The sequence below is a fragment of the Camellia sinensis genome, chromosome 8 (genome assembly GCF_055761805.1).
Source record: "Camellia sinensis isolate YWXY chromosome 8, ASM5576180v1, whole genome shotgun sequence".
Classification (NCBI taxonomy): Eukaryota; Viridiplantae; Streptophyta; class Magnoliopsida; order Ericales; family Theaceae; genus Camellia; species Camellia sinensis.
In genome coordinates this window covers 57,080,681-57,092,705 of record NC_138968.1, presented here as the reverse complement: position 1 = coordinate 57,092,705, position 12,025 = coordinate 57,080,681, and the positions used below count along the sequence as shown (strand labels likewise).

The following is a 12,025-nucleotide window of genomic DNA, read 5'->3' as shown; positions in this document are numbered from 1 at the left end:
TATGTTTCAAAACTTTAAAATTCTATAATTTTCAAAATACACATCTATTTTTGGTAAAATTTATATTTTTGATAATTATTGGACGAGATCTATCAAATAAGATCTTAATTGAACATAAAATTATGTAAAATAAAAAAAATAAAAATTCCACACATTCTTTTTTGGATTTGAAAGTGTGAAAGTTTCACTTCTAAAATTTTATACTTTTGAGAAATATGTTGTCATGTGATTCATCTTCTTTGCATTTATATTAGTGTGAAATTTCTTGTAACTATAAAAATTGTAAATGTATATTTTATTAAAAAAATATGAAAGTTAATGTGAATATTTATACTTCTAAAAAAAATATTCACACTTTCTAAAAATTTATATAATTCTAATTTATTAAAAGTGTAAATATTTGTACTTTTAAAAAATTTACACTATTATATTCATTGAAACTGTGAATGTTCACAATTATAATATTCACAGTTATTATGAACTTCATATTATAATAACATATATATATATATATATATATGAATTTTAGTTTGTAATCATAATTAGTGAAATTTTATTTTGTAACTATAAACAATCCTAATTAGTGGAATTGAATTTTGCTAACCATAATTAATGAGATTTGATTTGATAACTATAATTAATGCAATAGCAATTTAAGGGGTTTTTTTTTTTTTCTTTAAAAAAAATTTTTTTTGGTCATGTTCTATGTCATAGGATTTTTTAGGTTAATAAAAAAGTCATTGGTGTATGTGGGATCCCTTTTCCCGACAAATAGGGCCAGACCACTTCTCCACGTCTCAGGTGAACAAGGTACAATGCGAGACACATATGAATGATTTAGACTTAGCATATCTTATGAAAATCCACCAATCATGCAAAAGTGCTAAATATAGATCAAACATGAGACATGGAGTCGCCATCTAATCTTTTGGGAAGACTGGAAAACCCTGACTCGTATCTGAAGACCATGATTCTTTATTAACAAAGTGTCTCGGCTCGAAAGCTAGGTATGAAGGGGGAATGTCATTTCTTGAGCACTTTCACTCACCCGATCAAAGATCAACCTTTACTAATTCATTTATTTCTTTAGTTGGCGATTTAATAGTGGTTTCCGCACCTTCATGCATATCCCCAATCACATCAATGTAGCCTTTTGTCATTCATTTTTTCTCTAACACTCATCAGATTATATACCGAGACACTCTATCATATGTTTTCTTAAGATCGATAAAAACCATATGAATGTCTCTTTTCTTTTCTCTATACTTTCTTATTACTCTCCTCAAAAGATAAATTGCTTCCATTATTGACCTATAGGGTACAAATTCAAATTGATTCTCTAACACTTCTGTTATATCTCGCAATCGACGTTCCATCACTCTCTGCCACAGTTTCATTGTATGACACATCAACTTGATTCCTTTATAGTTGTTGCAATTTTAGACATTTCCTTTATTTTTATAGATTGGTACTAAAATACTCTTTCTCCACTCCTCTGGCATTTTTCTAATCAATAAAATCGTGCTAAACAACCTAGTCAACCAAGTAACTTTCTCTTTAGCCAAACATTTTCAAGCTTCAATAGAGATTTTATCGAGTTTTAAAGTCTTATTCAATTTCATCTTCTTAAGTGCAATCTTTACTTCAAAGTTCCTAATTCTGTGATAGAATTTATAGTCTTGGATTTCCTTATTACTGACTACTTATTTCCTTTTGACCTTCCTCCATATTCTTCATTTAACTTCTTAAAATAATTCTTTTACCTCACTTTAATCTCTTCATCCTTCACCAATACCTTAGAGTTCTCACTCTTTATGCACTTAACCTAATTAAAATCTCTTATTTTCCTTTCTCTTGTCTTAGCAAGTTTGTATATTTTCTTCTCTCCCTCTTTACTATCTGTCTAGTGTATAGGTTATCATAGACTTTCAACTTAGCATCTCTCACTACTTTTTTGACATCCTTATTAGCCAATTTGGAACTCTTAAGGTTTTCCTCAGTTTTGTCATCCTGCCACTTTTTAAAGCACTCTTTTTTCGTCTTTACTACTACTTGAACCTCATCCATCCACCACCAAGTTTCCTTAAAGTTATGTCCCTTTTCTTTCGATTCTCCAAGGACTTCCCTTGAGATTTTCCTCATATAATTGGCCATCGAGTTCCATATAGTGTTAGCATCATCTTCCAAGTCTCAAGTACGTTTTTCATCCATTCTATTCTTAAATATTTCTAGGTTATCCCCTTTTTGGTCTCACAATCTCGTTCTACGGCGCCTATTATCCTTTCTAGCTTGGTATTGCCCTTTAAAACATAAATCTAGCACCAAAATCCTATGTTGAGACGTCAAACTCTCTCAAGGAATCACCTTATAGTCACTGCATTTTAAATGGTTCACATTTCTTACTAGAAAGTAATCTATTTGGCTTCTAATTAACCCACTCTTAAAAGTTGTCAAATGCTCATCTCTCTTCTTATACATAGTATTTACCGTCACAGGTCAGAAGTCAATACGAAATCTAATTACTCTCTTTAACCTCATTTCTATCACTAAAACCATATCCACTATATCTATTGCTACAAGGCTGTTGAAATCTTCACCTATAATAAGGTTCTCTCCTACATGTTGCTTAAAAAAAAATCTCTCTTAGTCTGATAATTTAATCTTACTTTAAGGGAGCGTATGTACTAATAACATTCACCATATTCTCTCCAATAACTAGTTTAGTTAACAAAATCCTATCACATTTCCTAATGACTGCAACTACATTTCCTACAAGACCCTTGAAAACTATTATTCCTACTACATTCCTATGTCTATCATTCCCACTATAATATAGTTTAAAATCAGTATCCTCTATTTTTCTAACTTTTTTTACCCATCTACTTAATTGCTTGTATGCAAACTATGCAAACTATACTAACTCTCCTCTTAATCATGATATCTATCAATTTCATAGTCTTACCAATTAAGATTCCTATATTATATATGACTACCATAAACTTATAGTCTTCAACTAATTTCTTTATCTGCGTTCATTTAAAAAAACATAAAAATCTTTAAATTACCGATACAACACACCATCTCCAACGTTGCATCAGATTGAGCATCAAATTTGAATTTGATAAAAAAAGTCACTTTTTCTCTCTCCAATGGTTTCACCAAACTGATATCAAACTGAGAACGGAGAAAAAGTTTCATCAAACTGAGGATTCGTGTGAGATTTCACCATTTCACTGTGCTGTAACGTTGGAGGTGGGCCCATCGGTCAACAGGCCTGATGTCCGGCCGGTTGACCCATCGGTCGACCGACACATGCAAGCCTGCCTCAATCTGCTTCAATTTTTGGTTGGCCTGCGAACTGGTTCAAATAGGCAGGTTACTTTTGTGGCACTAGGAAGAAATTGAATGTTAATATAAATTTAAATTCCCATGAAAATGTAACATGGAAAAGTTACATCATATATACATATAAATTTTGAGTTGAGAAGCAGTCGTTCTGCACCAGCAATTCCAATAACTTATCGTTAGGTTAATAGAGTATTTTGAAAACTTACCATTGCTGTTGTGCTCTATAAAATATACCAATCTTTTAATTTCATTATATCATTAAAATTTTTATTTTCTTTGTGAGCTTCAATTTGATAATGTCATTACAATTTCTATTTTGTTTGTGAGCTTCAGTGTGTATTCTTTGTTTTTCAGGTTAAATTTCTTTGTGACCTGCAGTTTGATAATAGCATTACAATTTGTTGAAGTTGTAGACATGCTATGAATTTTTATAGTTCTATGTCATTACAATTTTTCTTTGTGAGCTTCAGCTTATATTATCTGATTTTGAGGTTCAGTGTATGTCATTACAATATATTTCACTGTCTAAGTTAGATATTGTATCCTACTGAATTTGCTTCAAACTATGGAAGATTTTGAAATGTTTTGAGGAATCACAAATTTCAGAGCACAACATTGGTATTAATTTTATTTCGGAAACTTTACGAGAGCAGAACACTGGTATTCATTTTATTTCGGAAACTTCTCGTGTTTCTCGTGGTAAAGCGTTCACAATTATAGAAGATGAAACTTTATGTAGATCTTGGTTGGCAGTCTCTCAAGATCCCATTATTGATAATAGTCAGACCATGGCTATATTTTGGGAACTAGTACTTGTTTATTTTAATTTACAATTGAGCGGTGAATCAAATCGAAACCGTATTTCTTTGTCTCACCGTTGGTCTATCATGCAAAAGGCAATTAATAAACTCTGTGCTTTTCTTGAGCAAATTCAATTGAGGTAACAAAGTGGAACAACTGAGGCAGACATGGTAAAATTTCTTTCTGTTATTAAATATCAATTTTCTTTTGTAATGTCTACTTGTTATTGAAATTATTGTAATTTTCTTTTTGTAGGTCGCTGAAGTGAAGCAGATGTATCATACAATACAGAAAAAACACTTCACATTTTATACATGCTGGGATATTTTGCACCGAAGTTATAAGTGAAATGAATTTAGAACACAGCCCAAAAAAACCAAGTAACATGCATATCCATGTTCGAATCCACCAACTGAAGATGAGGCTTTTCAACCCAACCAGAATATTGCGGTGCATCAACAACCAACTAATACATCAACATGACCAATTGGTACTAAGGCAGTGAAAGAGAAGTTAAAGAATCAAACAACTCACGATGGTAGATTTAATGAAATCGCTGCCAACCAATCCAAAATTGTTGAAGTATTATCAATTATATCCGCTAGAACTGTTGAGCGAGATAAACAAAAGACGATAGACCGTGAACAGAAGGCTGCAGAGCATCGAAGAAAGGCTGAGGATAGGGAAGAACAACTAAAACTCCTATCTATGATGAATGAAAGAGAACAACGAAATGAAAATCATAAAATAATGTCAATGGATATGACAAATTTAAATCTTATGCAAAGGGCGTACTACGAAGAGCTTCAACGACAAATCTTATTTCGAACAACTAATAGATTGCATTGACTGTTTCTGTATTAGTGGGTAGTATTGGTTTTATTATTTAAAAACATTAATAGTGGGTTGTATTGGTTGTATTGGAATTATTTGTATTCATTTTTTTTATAACATATATTTGTATTGATTTGATTTTAACATGCTCATAAATATGTGGTTGGTACAACATTTTAGTTCACACATTTATTTTTCAATTGTTTTGTGTTTAGTAAAAAATTCTGTACATTACTAATGTTCAAATTACAGCCAGCAAATAAAGGAATCTACTATATTATAAAAGACAAAACTGCTACATTTATAAAATAAATTGACTCAACAAAATAACAAAAGGTTGTTAATAAAATACAAAACAATGAAAATACATAATGTAAAGTACATTCTAAAAACAAACAAATTAAAATGGTGTTATCCAAGCTGTTATCGAAACACATCAACAATCATTCTCCGGTGGTGGTAGAGGAAAGTAGTGATGGTAGATGTCATTTATGTGATGCTCAATCCTATCTATGCGATTGCTTGCCACTTCATTACGTCTTTCAATATCCAAACGGAACTCACCAAATTGTTGAATTAATGAGTTCTGCGTAGTAGCAAATGCATCGAATTGAGTACCCAACGAACTGACTTGATTAGCCATTTGATGTTCCCATGGAACGCGCTAATTATATCGTTCTTCTTCCATGGCAAAAAACTCAATCCAATATTGATGTTGTTCAGTTGATGGCATCGCATTGGCATGAGGATCTTCTGGTGCATCATCTGGTGGGACATCATCTGGTGGGTCATATGCATTAAGATTTCCCATTAAATTGTCAGCTCCACCAGCACGGGTCAATGTATACTCCGAAATGGCTGAAGAGATTTTGGTCTCTGTTTTATCAAGGCGAACCCTAAAATGTTTGAAATTTTAGTCATGAGTACCCCAAAAAATAATGACCGCCCCATGAATTGACCAAGATTTTCATACATCATTTCTTTCATTATTATGTAGCACAAATCTATTTTATAGCCAAATTTAAAACAGTATAACAAATAAGCATTAAAATATGGGACATCATCAAAATGTCCTCTTTTCGGAATGACATTTTCTACAATCTACCGGTGGAGAATCCAAAGATAGGGTTTCAAATGTTTTGCTTGTAGATTAGTCCCGCTAAATCTGTTCTCACAAATAGTAGTATATACGTCACTGGTATTACCAACAATATTAACTAGGTCAGCCTCACTCTGAAAATGGATATGCATATCCCCTTCCTCAACTCCAATAATTCCTGCCAAAGTAGAGATATCAAACTGAATACTCTTTTCTTTCACATAAGACAAAAGAGTAAAATTTTCATCTTCTTCGTTAGTACCTCTTAGGTGAACATAAGATAAAGACACTAGCCATGGATATACCTTTTGTGGTAAATTAATTAAATTTACCCACCCTATTGCATCAAGTTTGCTAACTAATAGTGCATCATATTGAGATGGCAGATTTACCCTCCTTCCTGTTACAATAAGTCGCCTGGAGAAGCTTTCAAAGGCTTGTTCATGACTTTCACTGAGAAAATCAGAAGTAAGATAAGCCTGATTTTGAGGTTGTTGTTGTTAGTGTCGTGGAGGGTTGGAGCTTTCACCATGTTCTGGTCTGGCTCTTTTAGTTCTAGGCATGATGTGAATATCTGTTCAATTTTAATAGAAATGTATTAAATATCAATGGCGAATTACACAGGAGCTCAAATTAAAATGGAAATGTGTTAAATATCAAAGATGAATTAGAGTTGACATTCAATGTGAGGAGCTAACATTTGGTGATGCCAAACAACACATACACGTTTCTTTTAAAATGCAAGACAGCAAGGAAATCAGGTTTTTTTATGTGAAGCATGAAAAACTTGACTACAAAAATACTTGGAAATATGGGTGCATAAATTTATCAGAACTACTTGAAAAATAGTTTGATTCATCCTAAGCTATAATACAACATTAATGTAGCTCTATGTTCTTTTAAAAACTACTTGGAAAATATGGGTGCAGAACTTTATCAGAAAAAGGTCAAACTTCCAACTTAAATTATCCTTCATACATTCTTCAACAATTAAAACACCAAAAGATTAAACAAACCGTAAACTTTATTAAAATCAAATAACATGGTGTTATGCTCTTCATCTTTCTGCTAGAAGTCTTTTTTTTGGTGTGAAATGTGGTGTGCAGAAGTGCAAGGAAGTGCACACTGAAAGAAAAAAATAAAAAAATAAAATTGTAGGGCTCGTTGACTAACCGGTTGACCTATGTTGAACACTCGCAAAATTTCCTGCTGTTGGCTTGTTGTTTCTGTTGCTGTTGGGCTTGTTGCTTCAGTTGCTTTGGCTTGCTGATTCTGTCGATTCACACTTCCAATATAGAGTTTGTATAGAGTGAATATGTAGTGTTTGGGGAACAGAATTTGGTGATGCCAATCTTTAGTTGCTGCTTTAGGTTGGGGTTTGTGGAGCAAAATTTGTATATCTGTTTCATCTACAATATTGAGCTGATATAGAGGGTTAATAAATGAGGTAGGTAGTGGAAGGAATTAATGTGGTTGGTAATTGGTTTAATGAATTAGTTGGATGGTGTGTCATGAGGCATTGACTCATCAAATGAGGCTTGTATGCCACATCTCCAAACAAATTGAGTTATGAAATTTGTATTGTACAACCTCATTGATTTGTCAAATTAATGAGGTGTTGAATATTCATGATGTACTGAATAAATGAATTTCCAAATTTATGAGTGAATATTTAAATATAAGACTTTCAACATCAGTAAGCCTTTTCCCATTATTATGTAGCTGATTAAGACATGGTTATTAAAAACTGTAATTCTTTGATAATTTAATATATGTGGATATATATAAGAAGACAACATCAATAAATTATGAATTGAACATTTATCAATTGTCAAATTTATAGATTGGATTATCAGAACAAAACATCAGAACAAAACTTCTTAAGTACTTGGTTAATATTGACAAAATTATAAAGAGTACTAACAACAAACAATAGCTGACAACCTTCCATTCCAAAAATATAAGCAAAATTACATGTTTGCGTCGATGTGGTGAATTTAGTTTTCACCATGAAGATGCCATATATGTTCTATTAAATCATAACGGAGGGCAAGATATGCATATTTATCTCTAATACCTAAATGACGAGACATAAATGATTGGAAGTCATTGTTAGGAGTAAAGGAAAGTTGTACTAGTGCGTTGGTTGATGAAAGTTCATAATCGAAATCAAGGTGCTCCTCTCTCTCATCTTTGATAATCATATTATGTAATATAACGCAACTCTTCATTATGTTTCCAAGTATTTTCGGATCCCAAAAACGTACAACACCACCTATAGATGCAAATGAAGATTGAAGCACTCCAAATGCCCGCTCTATATCATTCCTTGCGGACTCTTGCATCATTGCAAAATGTTATTTTTTTGCTCCTTGGAGAGAAGAGATTGTTTGAACCAATATTGCTCATTGAGGGTATAGTCCATCAGCAAGGTAATAACCCATATTATAACTGTGTCCATTAATAGTGTAATGAACAGTGGAAGTTTTACCTTGAGCAAGATCAGAAAACAAGGGCGATCGATCCAGCACATTTAAGTCATTGTGTGATCCAGGCATTCCAAAAAATGCATGCCAAATCTTTAAGTCATAAGAAACTACTACTTCAAAAATGATGGTTGACTTTTTTTAATGGCCTACGTGTTGACCTTGCCATGCCTTTGGACAATTTTTCCACTCCCAATACATACAATCTAAACTTCCCAACATAACTGGAAACCTCCGAACCTCCCCAATAGCAAATAATCTAGCAATATCAGTTGGTGTTGGAGATCTCAGATATTTTGGTCCGAAGATTTCAATTACTGAATTACAAAAGTGTTGCAAACTTTGAATTGCAGTGCTTTCCCTAATACGTATATAATCATCAATTACATCTGCTGCCACTCCATATGACAATATTCTCATAGCTGAAGTCATCTTTTGTAGGGGAGACAATCCAAGAATATGAGTTGCATCTTGTTTTTGAACAAAGTATGGATTGTGTGCTTCGATGGCATTCAAAATTCCTAGATAAAAGGACGGTGCATTCGAAAATGTCTCCGAAATATTATAAGTGAATAAACTGGATTTGCCGCAAAATAATCCGCAAACAATCGCTCATGACCCTTCATTCTATCGCAACATATGTGCTTATGACCTACAACAGAACCATCTCTTTTCTTTGATCTATCAGTTGATTGCAGAATCTGAATCATACTAGCATTATTCATCTCATAAGCCCCCAAAAGTGTAACTATATATTCATCATCAGACTCATCATCAGAGGATAAGGAAGAAGAAGATGATGAAAATGAAGTAAACATCATGGAATTTAAAATACTCATTATGTTCTGCTTTCTTTCAGTTTTGTGCCTTTCAGATATAATCGTATCACTTGTCTGGTATATAGCACATGGATAATCTGTTTATATCAAGTTTTGGAAGGAAATCATTATTGGAGGTAACAAAAAATGAAAAATATGTAATGGAGAGAAAAAGAAATAATAAACGAATTGGAAATCGAAAGGGAGGGAAAAAAAAAATTTAAGTTCCCTACCCGGTCGACCCACTAGATGTCCCCTTCACTTTTGATGCACATTACAGTGTAATTATTGAAGCTACCCGTATCAGATTGAAAAAAAATAATTTTTTTTACTCAAATTTAGTAAAAATTTTGCTAAACCGTTATAAATGCTCTTAAACCTGAAATTTTGAGAAAAGTGCAATCTAAAAACACAAGTCAACTGGAGGGTAAGGTACAGCGTTGTGGAACAGCGCGTGGTGCTGGCGATCCTCGAAACCAGCTTACATCAGAGAGCTCTTTGTCCAAGCTCAAACGCAACAAGGGGCTTAGGGGGGCTCCCTTGACTTTAACACAAAACAACCAATCGACGATTTGATAGCCGCCCTCAGCCGTCGCCTCCACTCTTTAACCCATTTAACCCAGGCGGGCCCATCTTCGAATCAAATCATTTCATATCTAACCAAAACGAAACCCCTACTACTTCTTCTCCACAGCCCTCAATGGCTACCAATCATCTCTCTCTCCTCCTCTTGCTCTATCTCTTCTTGACTTCCACTTATGTTCAACCCAAACCCCTCCCCACTTCACCATACCTCTCTCCCTCAACAGTATTCTTCTCAGATTATCAAAAAATGTTCGACAATTTCAGAATTTACATGTACACCCCACCGATTTCCTTTGCCTTCACCACACCATCGGAGTCTCTGTTCTACACACATCTCCTCAACATTAGCAGCAACCCGTTCTTCACCCAAAACCCTAACGAAGCTAATCTCTTCTTTATCCCCTTCCCCCCCGACCTCTCACCCCGCAAGATCTCTCGACTCGTGAGAGACCTCAGAGTTAACTCACCCTTCTGGAATCGCTCACTCGGCGCCGATCACTTCTACCTCTCTCGCGGCGGCATCGGCTTCGCCTCGGACCGTAACATCCTTGAGCTTAAGAAAAACGCCGTTCAGATCTCCTGTTTCCCTGCTACTCCCGGTAACTTTATACCTCACAAGGACATAACCCTACCTCCCCTGACCACGTCAAACCACCCTCGCGAGCCTCTCAACAACAAAACTTCCAGCCCCACGTTTCTGGGTTTTACGAAGAAGTTAGGGCAGTCCAGTTTTATCAAGGAATTGGAGGGTGACCCTGAGTTTCTGATAGTTGATGTTGATGATGATGCTAGTGAGTTTGATTTGGGGGAGATAATTGCGAGCAGTAAGTTTTGTTTGTTCCTGTATGGTACTGGTGGTGATGTGTCCTGGCTGGGTGAGGCGTTGAGGCTTGGGTGTGTGCCGGTGCTGATTTCTGACCGTCCGATTCAGGACCTGCCGTTGATGGACGTGTTGAAATGGTCGGAGATTGCGGTGTTTGTGGGGACATCAGGAGGTGGGATTGGGGAGCTGAAGGGGTTGTTGGGTGGAATCGGGGGTGAACGGTACGACCGGATGAGGGGTTTGGGTGTGACGGCGGCTCAGCATTTCGTGTGGAATGACTCGCCTCAGCCGTTCGATGCGTTTCACATGGTCATGTATCAGCTGTGGCTGAGACGCCATGTCATCAGATACGCCCGGAGGGAGGAGTGGGTTTAAATTTTTAATGTGGGTGTGGGTGAACAAAAGAACCGTGTATTTTTTTTAAAAAATAAATTCGAAGTAATGAAGCAATCCACGAATCTTCCGTTGCACAGCATTTTCTGTTACGGGATATCATCTCATGTCTTTAAATTCTTATGTCATAGATTTTTACATTATTTTATTTTATGGTAGGTAGAGTTTCTATAACGTTTTAAGTTTAAATTTAAATTTGTAAAAATTTGTGAGGTTGTGAAATCTAGAACTCGTTTGGGAAGTTGAAGTGGGTGTTTGGAAAGTAATTTTTATTTTTTATTTTCATTGTAAGTTTTTTAAGTTGTAGGGTGTTATTGGAGAAATTTTTTTTTTTGTGTTTGGGAAGATAGCTATGTTTTTTTTTTATTGGATGTAATGTTTGTAAGAGAAAAAATGAAATGATTATGGGATTTGATATGATATTTTATTTTGATTTGTTTTTTTAATTTTGTAACTAATTTGTCTTTTAGTAAAAAAATTAAAAAATTAAAAAATTTCCTTCCCAAACACTGTCCAAGTAGAGGTTTGAGATTTTTTTGTTAAAATAGTCTAAAAGAAATAAAATAATTTTTTTAATTTAATAAGATAAAATATCACATACAATTCATAATCATTTCATTTTTTCTTTTATAAAAAATTTAAAAAGTCAAAAAAATATTTTTTAAATGAGATTTTTTAATCCTAGATATCCTATTAAGGGCTCATTTCGATTATATAAATTTTTAATTTTTGGTGTGTATATGATAATCATAACTTTATTTATTTATTGTTTTTTTTTTTTTTTTTACAAAAATAGATATTTATTAGGAAGTAGGGGTGAGCAGCTGATATACCGATT

The 12,025-nt window shown here is 34.0% G+C and overlaps 2 protein-coding genes and 1 long non-coding RNA gene across 3 annotated transcripts; 1 reads left to right on the top strand and 2 right to left on the bottom strand.

The window, feature by feature from the left end:
* Positions 1-5,283: 5,283 nt before the first annotated feature.
* LOC145796940 (uncharacterized) lies at positions 5,284-7,677 on the bottom strand. The gene is made up of 2 exons (XR_014337719.1): positions 7,256-7,677; positions 5,284-6,656 (listed from the first exon to the last, which is right to left on the bottom strand). It is a non-coding gene; the product is annotated as an uncharacterized LOC145796940 (long non-coding RNA).
* Positions 7,678-8,079: 402 nt separating this feature from the next.
* LOC145797775 (uncharacterized) lies at positions 8,080-9,000 on the bottom strand. Its single transcript, XM_082885193.1, has 2 exons — positions 8,772-9,000; positions 8,080-8,357 (listed from the first exon to the last, which is right to left on the bottom strand). The coding sequence occupies exons 1-2, from the start codon at positions 8,998-9,000 to the stop codon at positions 8,080-8,082; spliced, it is 507 nt and encodes a 168-aa protein (XP_082741319.1).
* A 445-nt stretch (positions 9,001-9,445) lies between these two features.
* Positions 9,446-11,428, top strand: LOC114292869 (putative glycosyltransferase At5g25310). Its single transcript, XM_028236884.2, has one exon. The coding sequence runs from the start codon at positions 10,087-10,089 to the stop codon at positions 11,167-11,169; it is 1,083 nt and encodes a 360-aa protein (XP_028092685.2). The 5' UTR covers positions 9,446-10,086; the 3' UTR covers positions 11,170-11,428.
* The last annotated feature ends 597 nt before the right edge of the window (positions 11,429-12,025 follow it).

Bases quoted from the DNA above. Each gene is read 5' to 3' on its own strand.
- LOC145797775 (XM_082885193.1), bottom strand. From the start codon at position 9,000: ATGACTTCAGCTATGAGAATATTGTCATATGGAGTGGCAGCAGATGTA. The intron at 8,358-8,771 runs GTATGTATTGGG...TTGCATCTATAG, and splicing joins TATGTTGGGAAGTTTAGATT to GTGGTGTTGTACGTTTTTGG.
- LOC114292869 (XM_028236884.2), top strand. From the start codon at position 10,087: ATGGCTACCAATCATCTCTCTCTCCTCCTCTTGCTCTATCTCTTCTTG.